Below are 21,886 nucleotides of genomic sequence, written 5' to 3'. Positions count from 1 at the left end.
GAAATACATTTGATTAAGAGAGGTGCATGATCAGAATAAGTTCTTGAGAGGTGAGTTACAGTAGTTTCACTAAACTTGTCAAACCATTGATTGTTGTACAGGAGTCTGTCAAGTCTTTTCCAAATAGTGTTTGGTGGATCTCTGTTGTCACTCCAAGTGAATTTAGCCCCAAGATACCCTCCATCTTGTAAATCACAATCATCTTGACAACTGGTAAAGTTAAAACTCTCCTCCATTCTGTAGGGAATTCTTCCAATTTTTTCCTCTGGACTAGCTATAACATTAAAGTCCCCTACTACACCCCAGGGACCAATGATTCTACCAAAGAATATCTCTTAGATCATTCCAAAGGAAAACTCTAAGTTGCTCATCACACTTAGCATAAACAATGGAGAGATAATAGTTCACTGGTTCTTGTTGATGAATAATATGAACTAACACATGTTGTTCTTTGTCTTCAATAATATCAAGTTGGTACTCTAAGGACCAAAAAATCCAAATCTTATTGGAACAGTTATAAAAACAGTGAGGGTACCCCAGCTTTCTTCTGAATTTTTCAATTTTCCTGGAGTTTACCATTGGTTCTTGGATGAACATGTACGAAAATTTGTGTTGATGTTTGAGAGTTTGAAGCCTTTCAATAGATCCTTGTGAACCTATCCCCCTTATATTCCATGAGAGTGTATTAATCATAGGATACATTATGAGGTATAGCTTTTTGAGAGATGGTAACCCCCTTTTTTGTCTTGTTGAATTCCTCCCCTTAGATTTGGGTCTGATTGTTCGCTCTAGGTGAGAGATTATTGAAATAGGCAACATCTTGTTGAACCTATTTAGGATTACCAGGTTTTGTACTTGCAAAAATTGGTCTGTTACCTCTGATTTGTTCGTCATCAGAGTTTGGGGTCGCTCTTTCTTCATCTACACTGGTCATGTCCAGGTCTTCTTCACAGTCTTTGTAGGCCGTGTAATCACTTGATTCCATGTTAGAAATTAACATGGGGACACAGTGATCCACCTCCTGAACTGCTTCAGCATGAATTTGAGAATGTTGGTTCTCTTTTCCTTTAGCTTTCCTTCTAGATATGACCTCAGCCAAGTTTGGTCTCAACCCAAAGAGAGGGGGGATAGGGCATATCCTCTGTTGTTTTTCTTCTAGGCTCAACCCTTCATTTCCCACTACCACTCCAGGAGGTATATTCACATAACTGATAAATTTCTTTCTCCTATTAGTGACTTTCTTGGCAGGGTTTTGTATCCTTACCATGGTAGTGTTCATGTTTTGGACAATCATAGGACTATTAGGATATTCAGTCTCATTATATTCTATCCTCTTTACCATGTTGTTCTTGATGTTCTGTAACTTCTTCATCTTTTGTTCTTTTCTAGATTCTACTTTTTTTTCCATTTTTGGCATGAGATCTCAAGGTGCTCACCCTTCCTCCTCCTGCCTGTATTTGCTCTAACTCACTGGTAATAGGGTTATTATTCATATTGTCCTCTCCCACAAAGGGACAGCTTGCCTGGTTAGATAGCTCTTCCAAATTGATACTCTTGGAGATCTGTTGCTGCCCTGTTTCAGTCATGATGTTGCTGTCCTTACCTTTTGTCTCATGGCTTGTTTCCATAAGCGGATTAGTTTTGAAGGAGCTTTTGCCTCTGTTTCTTACCACTGTTTGCCATTCCTCCTCCGTATTCTGAGTTTCGTTCACCTGAGTATTGATATCCATTTCAACACTATGATAGGTTGAAGTATCTCCCATATTGGGGTTTTGTTGGTTCCCCTGTTCCTTGGGTACGGTTTCAACAACTCTGTTCAACAGTTCAGGATGAAGTCTAGTGCATTTTTCATCAACATGACCCTCTTTCTTGCAGTGGAGGCAAAATGGCAGAATAAATTCATATTCTATTTTCTGAGAAATGAATTCCTTGGTGCCATCCTCATTGATACTTTCCAATAGCACTTCATTAACTAGAGGTTTGGTCAAATATATTTCGACCCTAACCTTAGCAGTGGTAGGTCTAGATTTTGTTAAGGTGGCTTTGTCGAGTAGAAGAGGTGTGCCTACGGGCTCGACAATTCGACATACAGCATCCCATTCATAATAGTGCCATAGCAAACCCGAAAGATTAATCCAAACAGGAGCCAACGTACTTTCAGCATTTGGCTTAAATTTGGTAGACCATTTGTGGATTTTCATAACATTTAAATCCCGTAGGTGAATAAAGTTTCTCAACAATACATTGAGGTGGTCTTCCATATTATCAAAATCTAGAAACACATGATGCATGTCATAAGCTCCCACTTTAATAGTACCTTTGCTTGGGATAATTTTTGCAATTTCTTTCCTAGTGTGGTCAATAGAGGGTCGGATATGAGTGAAAATACCTATTATCGTCCATTTGTAGGTTTGGGCCAGCAATTTGTTTTCCTCTTGTGAGAATGACACAACTGGTTTCCCGTTGAAAGTTCCATGAGGTTTTGGGGCTAGCCGAACTCTGGATCTTTTGGTGTTACTATTGCCAACAGTATTAGCATAGGAAGTTCTTTAGGTTTCCTTTCCATTGAGCCGAGCTTGAACACCGATTGCAGGGTTAGATTGATTAGGGATTTGGGGGGTTATTTGGAATTGGGGGCATATTAGGACCCGAATTTGTGTTTAGGGGGATTAGCGGAAGGAAGTGAACTAGGTGGTTGGAGGGAAGAGGGATTTGTGGGGTGGAGTTTTGATTTTGGTTTGGCGGCGGGTCACCGAGGACCGACAGGTCCACGGTGAGGTACATACTCCCACTGATTTTCCCCAACGGCAACAGTAACGTACACTTAGAATTTTTAAGAGAGAGAAAGTAAGAGAGAAGCAGGAGCTTTTTTAATGGCCTTGACTTGATGGCATTGCCGGTGCCGGAACCGATGGTATTGATACACTCATTGATCTTGATCTCATCAACACAACCTGTAAAATTCTCAATTTTAGTGTCAGTAAATTCCTTAATATTGTGATGATGAATACTCATTTTTATTTCTACCTTTTTTTTTTTTTTCGGGGAACCACCCAGATCCAAAATCAGATCCTGCGTGGTATTTTATTAATTGCAAAACAAAGTACAATGAGGGGGGGACTTAAACCTTACCCCTAATAGTATGAAGCTGGACATTTCCAGCTTTATGCATGCTTATGTACAAAGCCTATGTGCACTAAATAATGCATGATTCATCTACACAAGAAACCATAAATCTATATGAATATTAAACAATGCATGCTGCCTATGTACAGTTTCCACCCCTCACTTATTTTTAGTTAGTGTTGAATGGAAACTGCATTACAATTGTTTTACTAATGCAAGCCTACTCTACACTGTTAAACTACAAAGTTCATAGGGGGTCGAAAAAGAATTGAGTACTGTTTTGAGGTTTGCTTTTAATACTTGGCAGCCCCCATCTATCAATGTTGATGATGCCTCTCACTGATTTAGGCAACTCCTGAAAGCTGTTGAAGACCATGGTGTCATTGGTATTGTGGCTCAGTTGGGCAAGCTTGTCTGCGGCTTGATTTGCCTCTCTTAGGCAATGCTTTGTTTGTATCTGATGATGGTTTACCATCCTCTGTATCCAGCTCACTATTGGGCTGACGTTCTAAGGGGATTTGATTTTCTTTTGAATAGCCTGAATCAATAATAGAGAGTCTGCTTCCACTATTATGTTGCTCCAACCATTAGTCAAACATAAGTCAATACCAAACTGCAGGGCTTTAGCTTCAGCCCAGTTGCTTGTTCCCTTGCCCAAGTTAATGGTATATGCAACTAATAGAAGCCCTTTGTCTGTTCTGATAATCCCTCCTCCCCCACAATCATCTCCTCTACAGCTTCCATCACTGTTGATCTTAATAAAACTAGGAGGAGGTGGATACCATTTAACCATTTGGTATTTCATCATTGTGGACTTACTATTTAGTCTGTTACACATATTGTACCAATTAGTTTCCTTGTTGACCAGAGGGAACTGAGTTGTGATGATCTGCATAAGATGGGAGGTTATGTTTTTCATAGACTGGCTGAAACTGAAGTTTTTGGAGCTGTATCTAAAATTGCATCGTGCCTTCCATATTTCCCAAAGACATAATCTGAGGTAAGATTCCTTTAATTAGTTTAGCTACTGGATTCTGAGCCTGCATTGTCCAAAGAATTTACCATAATTTGCCTTAATGGGATTTCCTGAACTTTGATGCCTAGTGGTTGACATGTTCCTTTCCATAAGTCTTGAGCCAGTTTACTTTGGCCAAACAGGTGCTCCACTGTCTCTATCTTGTGATCTGAGCAACAGCAGCATATTGATGGTCCATGTATCTTGAATCTACCAATGTTACCATCTGTGGACAGCCTATTTTTTACTACCCTCCGTGTAAGTGGAAGTTAGTTTTGAGGGTGATATTTTTGTTCCATGTTCTTTTGTCATGCCAATCTCCTACTGCTTTTTTCCTAAGCAGATTCCAGGCTGAGGAAATAGAGAATCTGCCTTCTTGGTTTGGGATCCATATAGCTTTGTCTTCTCTACCAGGAGTGAAGTTGACAGCAACATGTTGGATGGCCAACTTAACTGCCCAAGGGACCCTATACCCTGCTTTATTCCACTGCCAAGTGCCATTATCATGAACTTCATTAAGCTTTATGTTGTTGGGGATCACATCATCAGGGAGGAGTTTATATAATGCACCCTCCCTGGTCCAGTTGTCAAACCAAAAGGACACCTGTCCCTGTCCTATTTGCCAAGTGATATTATCCTCCATTTGAGATCTGATCCTGCACATGGCTCTCCAGGTTTGTGATTGCACCCCTGTTACTTTCCTAATAACTGGATTGGACCTGATGCACTATTTTGCCATTATGTAGTCTTGCCATAGAGATTCTTTAGTTCTTAGACTCCACCATTGTTTAGCAATAAAGGCTTTGCTGACATCTCTCAGGCATCTAAAGCCTACCCTACCCTCTTCATATGGTAGGCACATGCTTTCCCATTTCAACCAATGATACTTGTTCACATTCTCATTGCTGTTCCAAAGAAATCTGCCAATTGCAGCCTCAATTTGCTCAAAAGTTCCTTTAGGGGGATTCATGGCAGCCAGTAGATAGACAGGCATTGCCAACAGAACATGTTTGATCAGGGTGATCTTACCCCCCATGGATAGAAATTTCGAATGCCAACTATGAATCCTTCTTGTTATGGATTGGACCATTTCAGAGAAGAAAATAACCTTCATTCTTCCAACAAAGAGGGGGCAGCCAAGGTATTTGATAGGCCATTCTTTTTTGGTCATTCCAGTGAGGTGAGTTACTCTATGCATCGATCCATGTTAGCCTTAGGGGAGAAAGCTACATAGCTTTTGTGTTTATTGATCATCTGGCCTGAAACATTTTCATAGACAGTCAGTATCTTCAAAATTTTCCTAATATCGACCGTGGCTTACAGAAGTGAACAAGAGTATTATGTCATCATCCAAAGCCAAGTGAGTGATGATTGAGCCTTTCTTGGGTCCGTAGTAGCTCGTAAAGTTCTCATCTAAGACAAGATTGTTAAGCATTCTCAAAATTAGTTACGCACGTATGATAAAAAGGGCAGTGTGATAAGGGGTCACCCTGCCTTAAGCCTCTGTTGGATTTGAAAAAGCCATTTCTAGTCCCATTTAAGACTATGGAATACCAGTTATTGGAAACATGTCTATAGATGATATCTATCTATTGTTCATTAAAGCCGAATTTTCTCATTATTCTACAGAGGTAAGGCCAAGCTACCCTATCAAAGGCTTTGGCCATGTCTAATTTTAAAACAATATTACCATGTAGGTTGGGTTTAGAGATATCTTGAACCATTTCTTGGGCAAGTAAGATATTGTCAGTGATAGATCTACCTTGCACAAAACCACTCTGGTTTGGAGAGATTATAGTAGGTAATATTTTGCCTAATCTCTTGGCCAGACTTTAGCAATTATTTTATCGTGTTGCCTTTTTACAGCTTATAGGTACGATATCGAGAAGGATTGGGGTTGGGGGCATTTTGGCGGCAGGATAAGACAAAGTATGAGACACATACCTTGGCATGTGTGCACCCTCAAAGAATTCTTTAATAGCCCCATGTACTTCAGGTAGAATGATGTCTATGCATACTTGAAAAAATTTGGCTCCAAACCCATCAGGGCCAGGAGAACTATCAGGGTCAATGTTCTTTATAGCCTGTCCTACTTCCTGGGGGGTTGGGATGGCTATCAGCATTGAATTCATCTCTTCTGTAACTAGCTTAGGGACTATATCCAAGATTTTGAAATTTCCTTTGACTTCCTGATAGCTAAACAGATCCTCAAAGTGCTTGATAGCTGTTGTAGCAATGTTTTGATGTCCTTCAATCTTCTGTCCTTCATTGTCTTGTATGCTTTGGATATTCAACTTCCTTCTTCTGTCTTTGATCACCTTGTGAAAGTAGGAAGTGTTTTTATCCCCATCCTGTAGCCACCTAGCCTTAGCCTTCTGCCTGTGAATCTCATCCTTATTTTTCAATAGTCTGATGAAATCTGCTTTTGTCTTGTTGAGCTTAGCTCTATTTTCCTCATTATTGTTTTCAGTAAGTTTCTTTTCCAGCTCAGTGACCAGTCTCTCAGCCTCCTTGGCATCCTTAAAAATATCTCCAAAGGTCTCTCTAGACCAGGTGCTAAGTTTAGTTGCTACAGCTTTCATCTTATTATGCAGTTTCCATATGGCAGAACCCTGGATATTGATAGTCCAAGCATCTTTGACTATGTCGATAAAGTCCTTATGGTTGCACCAAATGTTCAGGAACTTGAAGTATTTCACAGTGTCAACCCTCACTTTCTCAATATTGACCAGCAATGGGGCATGGTCTGAGCCTGTTCTCGACAGGTGTGTTACTTTGGTGTCATTGAACAGGTCAAACCATTCTTCATTGATGAGCAATCTATCGAGTCTTTTCCAGATTGTTCTTGGGTGCCCCCAGTTGTTGCACCAAGTGTAATGGGCACCATGAAAACCTGCATCAATCAAACCACATTATGTTAGGCATTCTAGAAAATCTACACTCTTTTGCATATTATAGCAAGCACCACCATGCTTTTCTTCAGGGCTAGTGATCACATTGAAATCACCTATGACACCCCATGGTCCCTTCAGCTTGGTAGACAGGACTTGAAGTTCCTCCCATAGAGGTTTCCTGAGAGCAATGGTGCATTCAGCATACACACAGGTAAGATAGAAATTTGTGCTTGATTGAGAATAAGAAATGTGGCAAGTAGTATGCTGCTGAGCATTATCAATAATATGAACAGTGAGGGCTGAATCCCAAAACAGCCAGATTTTGTTATTAAGGTTGTTGTGGGAGTATTGGTAGCCCAGCCTCATCATGTACTTAGTGATGTGCTTGGCTTTACTCTTGGGTTCTTGAATGCAAATAAAGGGGAGTTTGTACTGGTTTTTAAGACTTTTCAGTCTCTCACCAGCACCCATAGTTTTAATGCTCCTAATGTTCTAGGAAATGAATCTAAACATTAATTAGAGGTTTTGGGGGTGGTACTGTTCCCTTTATGGGTCCAGAATTATCTCCTTGGAGGATACTTGTCCCTCTAGGTGATAGGTTGTTACTGCTATTCAGATTGTAAGAGCTAGGAATCTCTTTATCAAAAACAAGCTTCCTTCTCACTGATGGATTGCCCTCTAGATCAGGGGAAATCTCATTGTCATTATGTGAATTATTGTCCTGCTGGGGGGTTCCATTCTCCTGGTTTTCCATGACTGAGTCATCTTCAGTCAAAACCAAGTTATGGTCTTCTGATGGATGGTCCTCCTCCAGCCTATGATCAGTGATCCCTCCACCTACATCTAAAACAACAATATTAGTAAGTGCATCAAAGCTATTAGTAGTGTGTGTTGGTTTTTCTTTTGCTTTTCTACCCTGTAATTCTTCATCATTTAGAGCAGTGCTTAGTTCAGTCATCCTCTGGGCTTCCTCCTGAGTCTTAAGCCAAGCTTCCTGTTCATTTGTGAGGTTGAATTGCACCTTCTTTTGCCCTTTCTTCTTCCTTTTAGAGTATAGGGGTTTCATTCTTGTTGGGGTTGGAGAGACACGCTTGAACAGTCTAGACTTGGTTTGCCAAGAGGCACCTATTCCTTGTTCCAATTCCTGGCTTTGTGTCCTCAAACTTGCAATGTCTTCCTCAGTAAAATCTGTTTGCACAGGACTTGAAAGTGTCAAATTCATCTGCGTATCTCCAGTTTGTCCCTTTTCACTTCCATTATGTGATTCCGCCGCTTTTCCTCTTCTTTATTCACTATAATATCCATGTCATCGAGTCGTGTGAACCGGTATTCTTGGTGATATTCATCACTTGTTGCATATTCGGTGCTCCCCTTTTCTGGTTTGTATTTTTTGGTTCTTGATTCTTTTTGTCATTTTGTCGAACGGTTAGGGGGTTAGGTCTCTGAGGTGCAGGATTAATGGTTTTTCCTTTGTCGATTGTATTCCTCCTGCAGTTCCACATACCATGACCTTGCATCATGCAATTGAAACAATAATCTGGTACTCCTTCATACTCCATTGGTTGGATAATTTCCTCTTTCTTACCACTCGATTGGTTAACTGTCAATATTTTGATTTGAGTCAATCTTGGCTTTGCCAAGTCAATTTCAACACGGGCCTTTGCAATGCTTGGCCTAGTCTTCTAATTTGTTGCCTTGTCTGGTGCCAAAGGGTATCCGATCGGAGCCACTAATTGACTTAAAGCTTCCCAGTGGAAATAATGCCATTTTAGGCCTGGAAGGATCACCCAAACTTGTGCGAAGGTCGATTCCTCTGTGGGTTTCCAATCTTTTGTCCATCTTTGCAGTCTCATGACAGATTCTGTGTTGAAGGGTATATACCGCCGATAATACATATTCTTGCAGTCTTCTTCCTCTGTGAAATCAAGAAAAACGTGCCTTGAATCGAAGAGGCCTATTTGCACTTCACCTTTCATGGGAAATCTTCGTTTGATTTCTTTACGAATCGTGTCGATTTGAGGCTTGTTCCTTGAGAATTTTCTGACCAAGGTAAGTCGACAATTGTGGGCAAGTATGGATTCTTCTTCAGTAGTGAAGGTGACGATTGCGACTCCTTGTTCAATTTCATAAGGACGATAGGCTAGTTTAATTGGATTGTGGGTCTTCTCTGTATTTTTAGGAATGCGCATTGCTTCAGTGTATGATTCTTTATTTTGGGGGTTATCCTGTGGTTTCATTGCTGTGTTAGAGTTGGTGGTTTGTGTTGCGTTAGTCATGGGAGTTGGTAGTCCAGGCGGTTGGCCCGTTGAATTGGCCGGAGCTGTCATCAGCGGTGGTTGGACGAGATGTCCACGGTGGTTGGGAGCGTGTAACCGTTTGTTAGTAGAGAGAGAAAAAAAAAATGGTGTTGATTGGATAACGGTATGTTTTTATTTCTACCTTTGCTTCTCTTATCGGTACTCAACTTGAAGGAATAGAAGTAGCTGCAATAAAAAGGGTTAGCAGTAATTGTCCGTAATTAAGAGGTTTGAATACGTACGGTGTCTATTAGTTTTTCCCAGAAACGGTTAGACGAAGCTGAACTTTAGGGAAAACAATATGAATTGAAGGAGCCGTTTCGGTACTAAACACTAAACATTTAGAGTATTAGTTATAAGTTAGAATAAAATAATATAATAAGTAAAAAGAATAGAAAGAAAACTCAAAAAAATGAGGAAATAGATAAATAGGAATCCTGATCATTGAGGCATGCCACATAAGCGGGCTATATCATGCCTTTTATATATATATATATATATATATATATATATATATATATATATATATATATATATATATATATATACATTACTCGTAATCGTTTTTTGTTCCTCCTTTATTTATCTCCATGAAGTGACATTCCTATCGTCAATAAAAGTTTCAGCAATAAAAAAGGAAAAAAGAAAAATTAGCCGCAAATACAACTTCAATTAGAAAATCAAATCTATATCTATATATCTATATAAACCAGGGCAATAGGCCCGTTGATGTGGCATGCCAAAAAATCCAAAAGATTCCTATTTATCTTTTTCCTGGTATTTTTGCATTTTTTAGTCATTACTTAAAAAAAAAAAAAAAAATAGATTTAAAAAACCAAACAATCGTTATTAATTGAGAAACGCCCGTTACTGAAGAGTCCAAAAGTCACTAATCACAATCAAAAACCACAACCGTTATTGAAGAGTCCGCAAGTCTGTCAAAAACCCAAAGTATTTTGTTCGTTTTACATTCCACTGGATCTTCCCCTTTTTTCCCCCATCTCCGTCTTCTAAGAGTTATATGAATGAATATATTGGAAACACCAAAAAACTTAAGCCAAAGCCAAGCTCGAATAATATGCAGAGTAGTATACATATCCATAAAGGAATCGCCACCATCTTAGCGCACGATAACCTACCATTCTCCCTCTTCTTGCCAGGTTTGTATTGTATTTTTCCTTTTTTTTTTTTTTTTTTTTTTTTTTGCCTTCTTTTAGAGAATTGCATTGAGACAAATTTAAGATTTTGAATTTCAAAATACCCTGCCTGCTACATCCATTTTTACTTTATGATAGTAAAATAGTTATTGTTTTCCTCTAATACTCAGTTCTTCCTCTCATAAAAAGATATATGCACACCTTCGTTTGAGTCAAATTTTTTCACTCATTTATAATCTAGGAGAAACACATATCTTTTTCTGGATACCGATTTCTTTCACTTGACGAGTCTCCATTTATTTGATTAGACGATAATGTGTTGGTTGTATTTTGACAAACACCAATATCAAATACTACCACAGCAGTCCTACTCTTACCGGGGATCAATTAGAACATTTTACAAGACAGGACAAAAGATAAGAAAAAAAGAATGACAAAATGAAAGCATATTCTACAAGAATCGAGAAAGGATAAGGAAAAAAGAATGACGAAGCAAAAGAGACTGTGAATTTCGGAACTCCCATGTCGTTTCTATTCCTACTAATCTCTTCCCCTCTTCTGCACCTGGACATGTGAGTTTGTTTTTTAATTTGAAATCTGGAAAATGTGACAGTTCATAACTATAAAATGGTAACTAATCCTTAAACTCGATGTTGAACATATACATACTTATGCATCTTTTTCCTTACTATTCGAATTAGTAGCATAATGCATTATACTTATTCTTCAATCATCCATTTTCAGTTTATATTATGTTTGGTTTGTGTTCGTTGTGCCAATACCTTTCACTACAAAAAAAGGCTCCATTTGCGGGGGTTAAATTCACACATTGCGGCGGTTGTTAACCCCCGCTATCCGCTGTAGCAGCGGTCCACAAAACCCCCCCAATTCTGGTCGCCGCAAACATTTTGCGGAGGTTGTTTTCCTGGCCGCTGCAACACAATTACGGCGGTTGTGTGATGTATTTAGCGGCGGTTATGACCTCCACAATTACTATTTAATTTTTTTATTAAAAAATGTTCTGGAGGTTAAAACCCCCCACAATTCATTTATTTAGCGGGGGTTACAACCTCTGAAAGCTTGAATACATTTCACCAGCTAGCCATTGTTAGCAATGCTATTCTGATACCTTTTTTTGGGACAATTATTACTCCAAAACTGATTGAGAATATATCAATATAATGAAGCATCAATTTATTATTCAAATTGTTAACTAAAATCAAGTAACATCAATGTATTATTAAGCCATATTGACATTAACATAAAGCAAGTATTATCATTAGTCTCAAACCTAATATTAAACACATTCACTCCAACATCAGTATCCTCATTAGTCTCAAAAGCTAACATTAAACACATCCACTCAGACCACTAATCATAAAGGATCTGCTACGTCCATTCAATCAACTACCATACTTAATTGTCTAATGCAATTGCACGGAACTTCATTGGTTGCCATTACGATTACTGCCACCAAATGATCTTCTTACGTCCGTGGGTGAAGCGTGTCCACTAGCTGCATCACTTGGCTACAAAAAAGAATTTAAAATAACTAATGATCAAATCCTCATAATCAGAGATATAATTGTTCATGCTACTTATGTTTGAATCAATAGCTCTAACAGACAGTCCTCCTGATTCATTGATAAAAGGAGAGAATTATTTTTCTTGGCACTGATTCAAGTGATATTTTACAAAGTATAAGGGCATTACAATAATCTATAATCTTCCATGACAAATACACACTACATATATTTGAGACACAACTGTCCTCATTAAGCTCATTTCCCTTTCAACTTCTGCCAACTTCTGCAAAGTTCCCAAATATATATAGTATATCTTAACTTTCCTCCTAATTTCTACACAACCCCTCTGAATCTTTTGTAACCTTAACTATATACTATCCATTTTCAGTCCATGTTAATTTTCACAGGTGAAGAGAAATTAATTAAGAGAATCAAATTATGGGGTTGAATAATGGGTCCAGTTTTTTGGCTGATTTCCTGAGGCGGTGCGGTGTCTACTTAACCTTCAAATCTTGTCCAAAATTCAGACCATCTAAAACAATAAAAAGGATGTCCATATCAACAAAATCTTTGTCCTATTATTGAAGGGACACAGAGTATCATCCATCAATAAAGTAGCTATCAAAAAATGTACCTTTATATTTGTTGTCTAGATCCAGATTCCCTAGGTATCCATTCTTGAAGAATGACAATAAAAATAGAGCATAACTACTGACATTATCATCTTAACAGAAAAAGGTACATAGAAGGAACTACTTCAGGTTCCAACAAGTCTACAATGAAGGGATTATAGTTTGAGATTAATCTAGGATGTGAGTAAGTTACATTTCAAAGTTAACAATCTTACCGTTGAAGGAGGAGTAGTAGAAACAAAGATCCCACAAATTCTTCGGGTATTCTCCTTCTTTCCTTATCATATACATCTTGAAAGCGCTCATCATTTCGGTGTGAGCATTCATCGAAAATTGAGGTCGTCTTGGCTTTTGTTGTGAGCACTCAACATCTGATTGTACTTCTCTTGCCATTGAGAAGAACATGAACCATTATTGTAACTTGAAGCATTCAAATCACTATAACGGGGTCTTGTTTGTTTAAAAGCTCTACTTGGGACGGCTCCTAATCCCAAGCACCTTACCCGTCCGGAATGCTCTTTTCCTAGTACCTTTCCGACGGCATGATTTGGCGAAATCTCGGACTCATCTGCGGTGCTTTGAGTCATGGCTTGCTCAATTTTTTCCTAAACACAAAGACACACGATTAACTCAAGTACCAGTTGACAAGATAAAAATAAATTAAAGTATATTTTTTAGACTCCCTGGCCTTGTTTTTCCAAACCTTCTTATTGCATCATAATTCCTCACTTCTACTTGATCAAAAAGAAAAAATTCCTCACTTCTACTCACTGCTTTGCCAACCATTGTCCCTATCTTAACATTTACCCTAATGATGGTTGCAAGCATTCTGGTATGAGCTTACTACATTTTCTCATTTTAACACTCAACTAAAGTTTGGAACTATTAAAGTTAAAACCAAGAACACAGACTTCAAACTCTAATATCATTAAGGTCCTTGTAAATGTATTCATTTTTGGACAAGGTCCTCATAAATGTACTCATATTGTCAAGAATCATGTCAAACTATATCTACATAGATTACAGTAAGAACTATCCATTTGGAAGATGATTTGAAGAAATTTTCATCAATCCACAATTACATAAAAACTTACACATATCTCTTTTCTTTGCCTCATTAACATATGATCCATCTTCATTCCTATGAGTAGCAAGATAAAGTTGACCTCGTCCGAGATTTTGTCCGCTATTAGCCATCTATAAATAGAAAAATCAAAGCCACAATAACTTAACTAACTAGGAACAGATTCCAGTTTCACTCAAGTAATCCAAAATGAAGCAAAAACATTCACCATTTCAGCCCTTCTTTTGGAGTTGGGTTTGGAGCCACCGATGTGTGAAATGGTTTGTGTCTTCCGAATTTCAGCATTTATTTTGCACATTTCCTTACAAAAAGATACTCAAAAGTTAAGATATATAAACAAATAGCCATATAATTACACATACCAATTGAAGCATTTAAATAAATACCCTTGTTTTTTCTTTAAGGCGGTAATCAACATAAGAAATCCATTGATCCCGTGGAATCCCATCTGGAACTTTATTAATTGCCTCAGCTCTTATCTGATCTCTGCTCTTAAGTGGGTCATCAATTGCATTAAACAACTTTAGCCTTCTTGCACCCCACTTCTTACACATCGAACTATATGCATATCGCCTTGCATTTGACTCGCTGGTCCTAAAACAAAATCGCGGCTGCAAGAATAAAAGAAATGGTTAGCTTATCTATTATATGCAAATATACAGTCCACTTTTTATTTTCTGTTAAATGTGATTATTTGTTGTAAAGACAGCAACTGTCGAGATTTCCCCGAATGAAATGTGTGATTGTTTACTCTTACAGACTTTTAGGAGGAGGACACTTTTCAATATATTATCCCCTACATCTGTACATGGAATATCAATTTCTATGCTTCATGAATATTCCTGTTCTAGTTGAATTATCGTAAGGAGGATTACTAAAGAGGTCTTCAGATTGCAACTTCTGAAAACACCCTTATGAGTTAAAGAAAGAAAAGGATTTAGGTTTTTCTATGTCACAAACAATTCCTAAAGCAATAACCAAATCACGGGTGATTAGTTATGATTAAATAGAAGAAAAGAGGAAATTAAGCCTCATTATAGCCTATACCTTTATAAATTGATCAAAGCAATTGTTGAAGTATGCTGCAGGTAAATCCGACCATTTTTCAAAGTGAACTGGAAATATGGAGCTGTCTCTTGCTAAAATTCCACAAAAACCTGCAAGAATGCCTTGTCCTTCGCCAATAGGAGAATCTAAGTCGTCAAAATCAACCACAATACGTTCTCCATTAGATAGATTGAACACGTCCGTTTTCTTCAGTTTGAGTTTCTTGATAGCTCCTTGTGAATCTGAAAAGATAAAAACCCGAAATTCAGAAATCACAATCAAATAACATTTGGGTAATCATTTTTTCTTACCATCAAGAACTTTAGTAGAAGACAAGCTCATTTAAAGAAGCTTCAAGATTGCGCATGTTTTATTTTTCTTCGACATAGAATGTATACCTATTCTAAGTTCTCTAGATATATATGTTGCTAACTCGTTAAAGATTGGCGATGTTAGAGTTATTTTGTTTACAGTTTTCTTTAGTACTATACTAGTGTCCTTTTCTAGAGCAACACACATGTACTCTTTATACATCTGATATCTTACACTTGAGGGGTCAATATGTCATAAAAGATTCACAAGGCAATGTCCTTAAATTTACTTTGGACGAGTAATAATGCATCTAATGTCAAATTTTCTGTCATTTTCAACAGCATGGAAGCTAAACCATCTGCAGCAGAACTAATTTTGCCAGTCCCACCCCCACAGCAGCTAGAAGAAGAAAGAAGAAAGAAGAAGAATAAGGCGGAGGAGGAAGAAAGAAGAAGTAAGAAGCAGAAATTACCAATTGCATCTACCGTCCAATGTGACATAGACTCACGTCCACTAGACTTTTTAGGTGGTTTCGACTGTGACGCAGTTTGAATTGATGGAATCGGCTGCGTTGTGGTTTGACCTGATGGAATCGGCTGCGTTGTGGTTTGACCTGATGGAATCGGCTGCGTTGTGGTCTGAACTGATGGAGTTGGCTGTGCTGAATCCTGAACTGAAGGAGTCCGCCGTGGTATCGGTTGAAGAAATGAAGTCAGCCGTTGTTGACGAAGATTCTGATTCAGTAGTTGATGAGGTAATGGTGTATCATGAAAATGTGAAGGTTCTGATTCAGTTGTTGATGAAGATTGTGCTGCACCTCGTGAAGTAGATGCTGAGTGAACTGAGTTCTGTACGTTCTCGTAACGCTTGGGCTTCGGCATATCTGCAAGCAATAAAAGTAGATGAAACACACACATAGCTAGTTGATTAACAAAAACATATCCAGGGTTAAAAATACTCACCAGGATATTCAGCAAATTTTGGTAAGATCTGGAAAAAAAAATTAAAGAATGCAAGGTTTTTGGGACAATTTTCTGATTTATAAATGGAGATTGCAGCTAAATTACCAATAAGAACTAAGGAACGGAATGAAAAACTACTACTGATTTGGCATTGAACTAAGGAGCTTAATTCCTATTCAGACATATGCTCCTCTATTGCAACTGGGACATTTTCATAATCAACATCAAAAAATTGATCAAAATCTTGTTGTTGGTATGGCTCATTCTCGTACATTTCTCCTTCATCAAGCTCTCCCATGTCAAACAAATCTCTTGGCTTTAAATGTACAACCACACTCCATCCTTCATCAGTTTCATCATCAACATAATAGACCATATTTGCTTGAGATGCTTCAATATAAGGATCATGATCCTCACGATCGCCGGTGTGAATCAATCTAGAAAAATTGACACAATTAAAATTCCAAGCATCTCTTTTGAACCCTCTACTCCGAGTAGTGTCAGCCCATTGACATTTAAAGAGACAAACCCTGAATCGACCATAATAATTAAGCTCAATAATATCTTCCACCTTCCCATAATATGGCAAGTCAGCTTGCCTCGCATATCTATCAGCATTAGATGCAATACACGAGGTGTCAGAGGTAAGGAAAACTCCACTGTTTTGAGTTTTCGATCCTTGTTCTCTAGACAAAGTCCGAAATTTGAATCCATTAATGTTATAAGCAGTGAACCTTCTTGCATTTGTCATCGGACCCCGTGCTAAAAACTCCAAATCAGTAGAGATTGTATTGGCTATATCCGGATTCATAATCTAAATAAACAAAATTAGTTTTGTCAAATACAAAATTCAGACAAGAAACTTAATTAAGAATAGACAAATATTTACCTTTCACTTACTCTCTTTGGAAACCAATCAGGAAACTCCTTATTAACTCTCTTTTCTATTTCTGTTGGCAAAAGTTTTCGACGACCTCTTGAACTCCTTCTTATGTGATCTCTAAATTCACTACGAAGGAGTTGACTGTATCAATTTAAATCACTTTACTCTAATGTTTTTGTCAGAATTCAAATAAATTTATATTTCTTACTCAATAAACGGCTTTACTGCTGCACAATTAAGTAACACATATCGATGAGCTTGAGTCTTCTCCAGTTGAGTCAAAGGGAAATTTGAGCCTACGACAGGTTTACCTTGTGGAGGGAATAAAGATGATTCCTCAGGAGCCATGTTATGATTTGGTTCATCATTTACACGTTTAGGCCTATTTACTCTCGACTCCATATCCTCAAAATAACGAGAATAAAGAGTCAGAGCTTCTTCAACTATGTAACCTTCAGCTATGGAACCTTCTGGTTGTGATTTATTCCCTACAAGGGACTTGAAATGGCCTAACAATCTATAACCAAAGCAAGAAGATATTAGAAAAAGCATTTACTTCGAAAGAAAGAATTTTGAATGTCAAATATTTACCTTTCAACAAAATACATCCACCGATAATGTACCGGACCACCTTTCATTACTTCATCCACTAGATGGACAGTTAAATGAACCATTACAGTAAAAAAGGATGTAGGGAACAATATCTCTAAGTGGCAAAGTGTGAGTACAATCCGATCTTGTAGCTTTTCAAGGTCCGAGAGGCTCAAGGTTTTCGAACAAAGTTGTCTAAAAAATGAAGAAAGCTCTGCCAAGGCTGCAACAACCTGGTTTGGAAGCACATTTCGAATTGCTATGGGCAATAATTGCTCCATAATGATGTGACAATCGTGAGTCTTTAATCCAAATATCCTCTTATTATCCAGATCAATACCACGAGAAATATTACTTGAGTAACCATCCGGCACAGAGACATTCTTTAAAGTTTTGAGAAAGGCAAGTCTCTTATTAACTGGAATGGTAAATGCAAAGAAGCCAACAATTCTCATTCTCGTCTGGCCATAGATCGCGCCTTATACCCATATCTTGTAGATCTTTTCGAGCATTAACATGATCCTTTGATTTATGTTTATCATTTAGCAAAGAGTATATAACATTGTCGAACACATTCTTCTCAATGTGCATAACATCTAAATTATGGCGTAACAAGTTGAATTCCCAATATGGAAGATTGAAGAATATGCTTTTTTTTTCTCCATTGTTGAGTTACATTTTCCCCAACATTTCTTTGTCTATTTCTTTTCCTTCTATTATTCAACTCTACTGGTCTTCCAAATGTAACATCAATTTCCTTCACTTGTTGCAAAATGTCTGATCCGGATAACTTTCTTGGCGGGTTCCTCTCCTCCACATTGCCAAAAAAATGATGTCTCATCAATCTAAATTTATGATTTCCTACCAAAAACCGGCGATGACCTATAAAGCACCATTTTTTACTGTGACGAAGTCGACAAGGTTCTGTGTCAAAATTGCAAGACGGACATGCAAAACTAGTATGTGTGTTCCAACCGGATAACATATCAAGTCCGGGAAAGTCACTGATTGTCCACATAAGAGTTTCTCGCATTCTAAACATTTCATTCTTTGATGAATCAAAAGTTTCCACACCTTCACACCATAACTCATTCAACTCCTTAACAAGGGGTTGTAGGTATACATCTATATTATTCCCTGCCGTACGTGGACCTGGAATGATCATTGATAGGATCAAATTTGGTTGCTTCGTACACAACCAAGGTGGCAGGTTATATGGAATCAAAATCACTGGCCAAATGCTATAAGTAGTACTCATCGTCCCAAAAGGATTAAAACCATCACTAGCCAGGCCTAAACGAACATTTCGAGGATCAGAAGCAAATTCAGGAAAAGTAGTATCAAACCTCTTCCACGCCTCACCATCTCTAGGATGCCTCATGATTCCATCTCCATTACTATTCTTTGCATGCCATCGCATCTGCTCTGCAATCTTAGAGCACATGAACAATCTTTGCAATCTTGGTTTTAGCGGAAAGTAACGTAATATTTTTGCAGGCATTTTCTTTTGCTTCTTCTTTTTAGAAGGCACATGATTAGTGTTGCTCTTCCTGTTAGGCTTCCATCTAGAGACGTGGCAATGCTTACATGTTTCCTCATCAGCATCATCTCCCCAGTACAACATGCAGTCATTCGGACAAGCATCTATCTTGATATAATCAAGAGAAAGCTTTTTTATGGTTTTCTTGGCCTCGTAGAAAGAATTAGGGATCCTTGCAAACTCAAATGCATCCCTAAGTAGATCTAGAATCATAGTCATTCCCTTGTCACTTAGCCCAGACGAACACTTTATGTGATACAACTTTAACAAAAACTCTAGCTTTGAGTACTTGGACCCTTCAAATAATTCTTCACTTCCATCTCTAAGCAACTCAAAAAAATCTTTGTTATTTGAAGGCGTATCATATAACATTTCTTCTTCTCCAACTACTTGTGACGGATCTACATCAATGTGCTTATGCCTTGAGCCCTGAAATGCTTCATTAATTAATAATTCTATAGGATTTTCAGGAGGCAATGTATCTGGGATAATCTCTATATTTTCGGAGTTTTGCAATAGATCTGTTTCCCCTTGCATAACCCAAGTGACATAATTTTGAGGGAATGGCTTGTCGATCAAATGATTGTACACTATATTTCTAGTCTGCCACTTCTCATTCCCACATTTAGGACACGGACATTTTATTTTATTTCTTACAGCTCCGTTCGTAAATGAAAAATCTAGAAATTGATTCAACCCAATCAAATATTTAGTTGTGGTTCTAGGCATTCCAATCCAAGATTTATCCATCGGGGAGTACTGGTTTATAACCTTTCAACAAGTGAAACTGATGAACAAAAATCAGATTTTTGAGAAGAAGAGTTGAATATAACCTACAGAATTTCATGCGAAAGAACAGTTTAGTAACCTAATTTATGGATATAGCATAAACAGAACAATATTTGTGCTTGTTTATAAATTATCATGTATTAGTCGAGACAGAATTGCACATCAGAAACCCAATACAAACAAGTTTGTTGTTTGGTTTGAAGCAATTAATGAAACAAAAAACGGATAACTGAGAAGTAGGAAGTATACAACAAACAAGTAGTAGAGGCAGAATTTAAACTAGTCATCATCTTTTGGTTGACCAGAGATTAGAACTAGTCATCATCATGAGTTGTCTAGCCAAAATTATACAAGCATACGTGAGATAGCCAAAATTTGCTGCTTTACTTCAGAAATAAATTTTACAAACTAGTCTAATAACACAACTATCTAAGTAGATTCACACACAAATCTAAACTAAATTTCCAATTTCTCCATAGATAAACACAACTACCTAAGTCGTAATAAGCTAGAATTTGAAATCTAACTCGATTCACACAAATACCTAATTTTTTTCAGTAAGCTACAATTCGACTATGAAATCTAACATTTCGCTGAGCAGAAATATGCATATTTCAATGATTGATACAAAAGCACAAGATCAGTGATAAGCGAAATACGAAGAAATGCATATGAAAAAAGAGATTATACTACAGTGTTTGCTAAACACAAAGCATAAGAAATTAATTTAACACAAATAGCAAGAACATTACATAAAAATAAGGCAAATAATTGTATAAATTGAAACGCAGGTTAGAATTGCAGATAATCAACTAGTTTAGCAAGTAATTATATCGAAATTAAGAACATTACTTACAAAACACAAATAATTCATGTTAATTTCACATACTAAGTTTATCACCACCGATTCTACTGATTCATGTTAATTTCAGTAGAATCAGTGGAAAAAAAAACACAACTATGCAGAGAAAATCCACATGCAGGTTACAAATTAAATTAAATCACAATTTTATTTCCGATTCAAAATAACGAGTTCATAAGTTCCAAAATCCAAATCAAAGGATCAAACAAATGCTATTTACTGTTGTTATTTCTAGTTATTATCCAAGTCACAACAACTATGTATGCCTTCAAACTGTGAACTTTAATTGTGGAAAAATACAAAAATCCAGCATTGATGCATAGAAAAACCACATGCAAGATGAAAATAAACTAAATAACAATTTATAGAGAAAAATCAAAAAAAAAAAAAGGAAAAAGAATACCTGAAAATCAGTAGAAACTTGAAGAAATCTTATATTTTCAACATTGATTTTTGATTTTCAACATTGATTTTGGATCTTCAACCTTAGATTTTCTAAGAAATCTGAAAATATGAGCGATTGGGGAAATTTTAGAGAGAGAGAGAGTGTTCAGATAGTTGGGTAGCCGAGGTTGGCAAAAAATGAGGGGCAAAATTAAAAAAAAAAAGAGGTTTTGGGTTTATAGTTGTGGCGCCCTTTTTTTTTAATAGGTTTAGCTGGGGTTAAAACCCCCGCAAATCTAATGAAAAATAGCGGGGCCTACACTAAACTCCACAATTAGTATAATTTTGTGGCGGCTATAATAACCCCCGCAATTAAACCTCCACAAATCTAGCCTTTTTTTTGTAGTGTTTTACTTGACAAGTTACTTTTTCTTTTTACAAATAAATTGCTTGTGATTGGTTGATTAGGCAGCGATGCATCTTTCAAAGGAAATAACAAATTCGGTTAAAAGATCTGAAGACTATTCTTTTGATTGGTTTTCAGTATTCATATAAAATAATTTATTCTTGATTTGTTTAAAGTGGTGACTTGGTGATACTAGACCAATTCTTTAAACGGAAAAGGGCCAAAATTGCCCCTGAACTTTGAAAAATAGTTCATCCATACCCTTCGTTATACTTTAGGACCAATTATACCCTTACCGTTATACTATGGGGTCAATTATACCCTTATATCAAACGGCTGCCACGTGGCATCATTCCAGACCTTCAAAATTATTTTCCCC

The 21,886-nt window shown here is 37.4% G+C and overlaps 2 protein-coding genes across 4 annotated transcripts; both read right to left on the bottom strand.

Annotated features, from left to right (window-relative positions):
* Window positions 1-5,384: 5,384 nt before the first annotated feature.
* On the bottom strand, window positions 5,385-7,506 carry LOC132031709 (uncharacterized). The gene is made up of 3 exons (XM_059421642.1): window positions 7,107-7,506; window positions 6,086-7,034; window positions 5,385-5,400 (listed from the first exon to the last, which is right to left on the bottom strand). Exons 1-3 carry the CDS (start codon window positions 7,504-7,506, stop codon window positions 5,385-5,387), a joined length of 1,365 nt encoding a protein of 454 aa, XP_059277625.1.
* Window positions 7,507-11,724: 4,218 nt separating this feature from the next.
* Window positions 11,725-21,261, bottom strand: LOC132029998 (uncharacterized). Of its 3 annotated transcripts, XM_059419454.1 has the most exons (9): window positions 17,527-17,927; window positions 16,953-17,452; window positions 16,053-16,866; window positions 15,563-15,973; window positions 14,779-15,020; window positions 14,118-14,342; window positions 13,940-14,032; window positions 12,863-13,252; window positions 11,725-12,018 (listed from the first exon to the last, which is right to left on the bottom strand). In XM_059419454.1, exons 4-8 carry the CDS (start codon window positions 15,969-15,971, stop codon window positions 12,971-12,973), a joined length of 1,251 nt encoding a protein of 416 aa, XP_059275437.1. In that variant the 5' UTR covers window positions 15,972-15,973; window positions 16,053-16,866; window positions 16,953-17,452; window positions 17,527-17,927; the 3' UTR covers window positions 11,725-12,018; window positions 12,863-12,970. The 3 variants fall into 3 exon arrangements, with proteins under 3 accessions (XP_059275437.1, XP_059275438.1, XP_059275436.1); XM_059419455.1 differs by lacking the exons at window positions 16,053-16,866; window positions 16,953-17,452; window positions 17,527-17,927 and adding an exon at window positions 21,121-21,261 and having other exon boundaries at window positions 15,563-15,673; window positions 15,704-15,973; XM_059419453.1 differs by lacking the exons at window positions 16,053-16,866; window positions 16,953-17,452; window positions 17,527-17,927 and adding an exon at window positions 21,121-21,261.
* Between the last annotated feature and the right edge of the window lie 625 nt (window positions 21,262-21,886).

Source organism: Lycium ferocissimum, chromosome 9 (genome assembly GCF_029784015.1).
Source record: "Lycium ferocissimum isolate CSIRO_LF1 chromosome 9, AGI_CSIRO_Lferr_CH_V1, whole genome shotgun sequence".
Taxonomy (NCBI): domain Eukaryota; kingdom Viridiplantae; phylum Streptophyta; class Magnoliopsida; order Solanales; family Solanaceae; genus Lycium; species Lycium ferocissimum.
The sequence above is the reverse complement of the archived record's forward strand: the minus strand, read 5'-3'. Positions and strand labels throughout refer to the sequence as shown.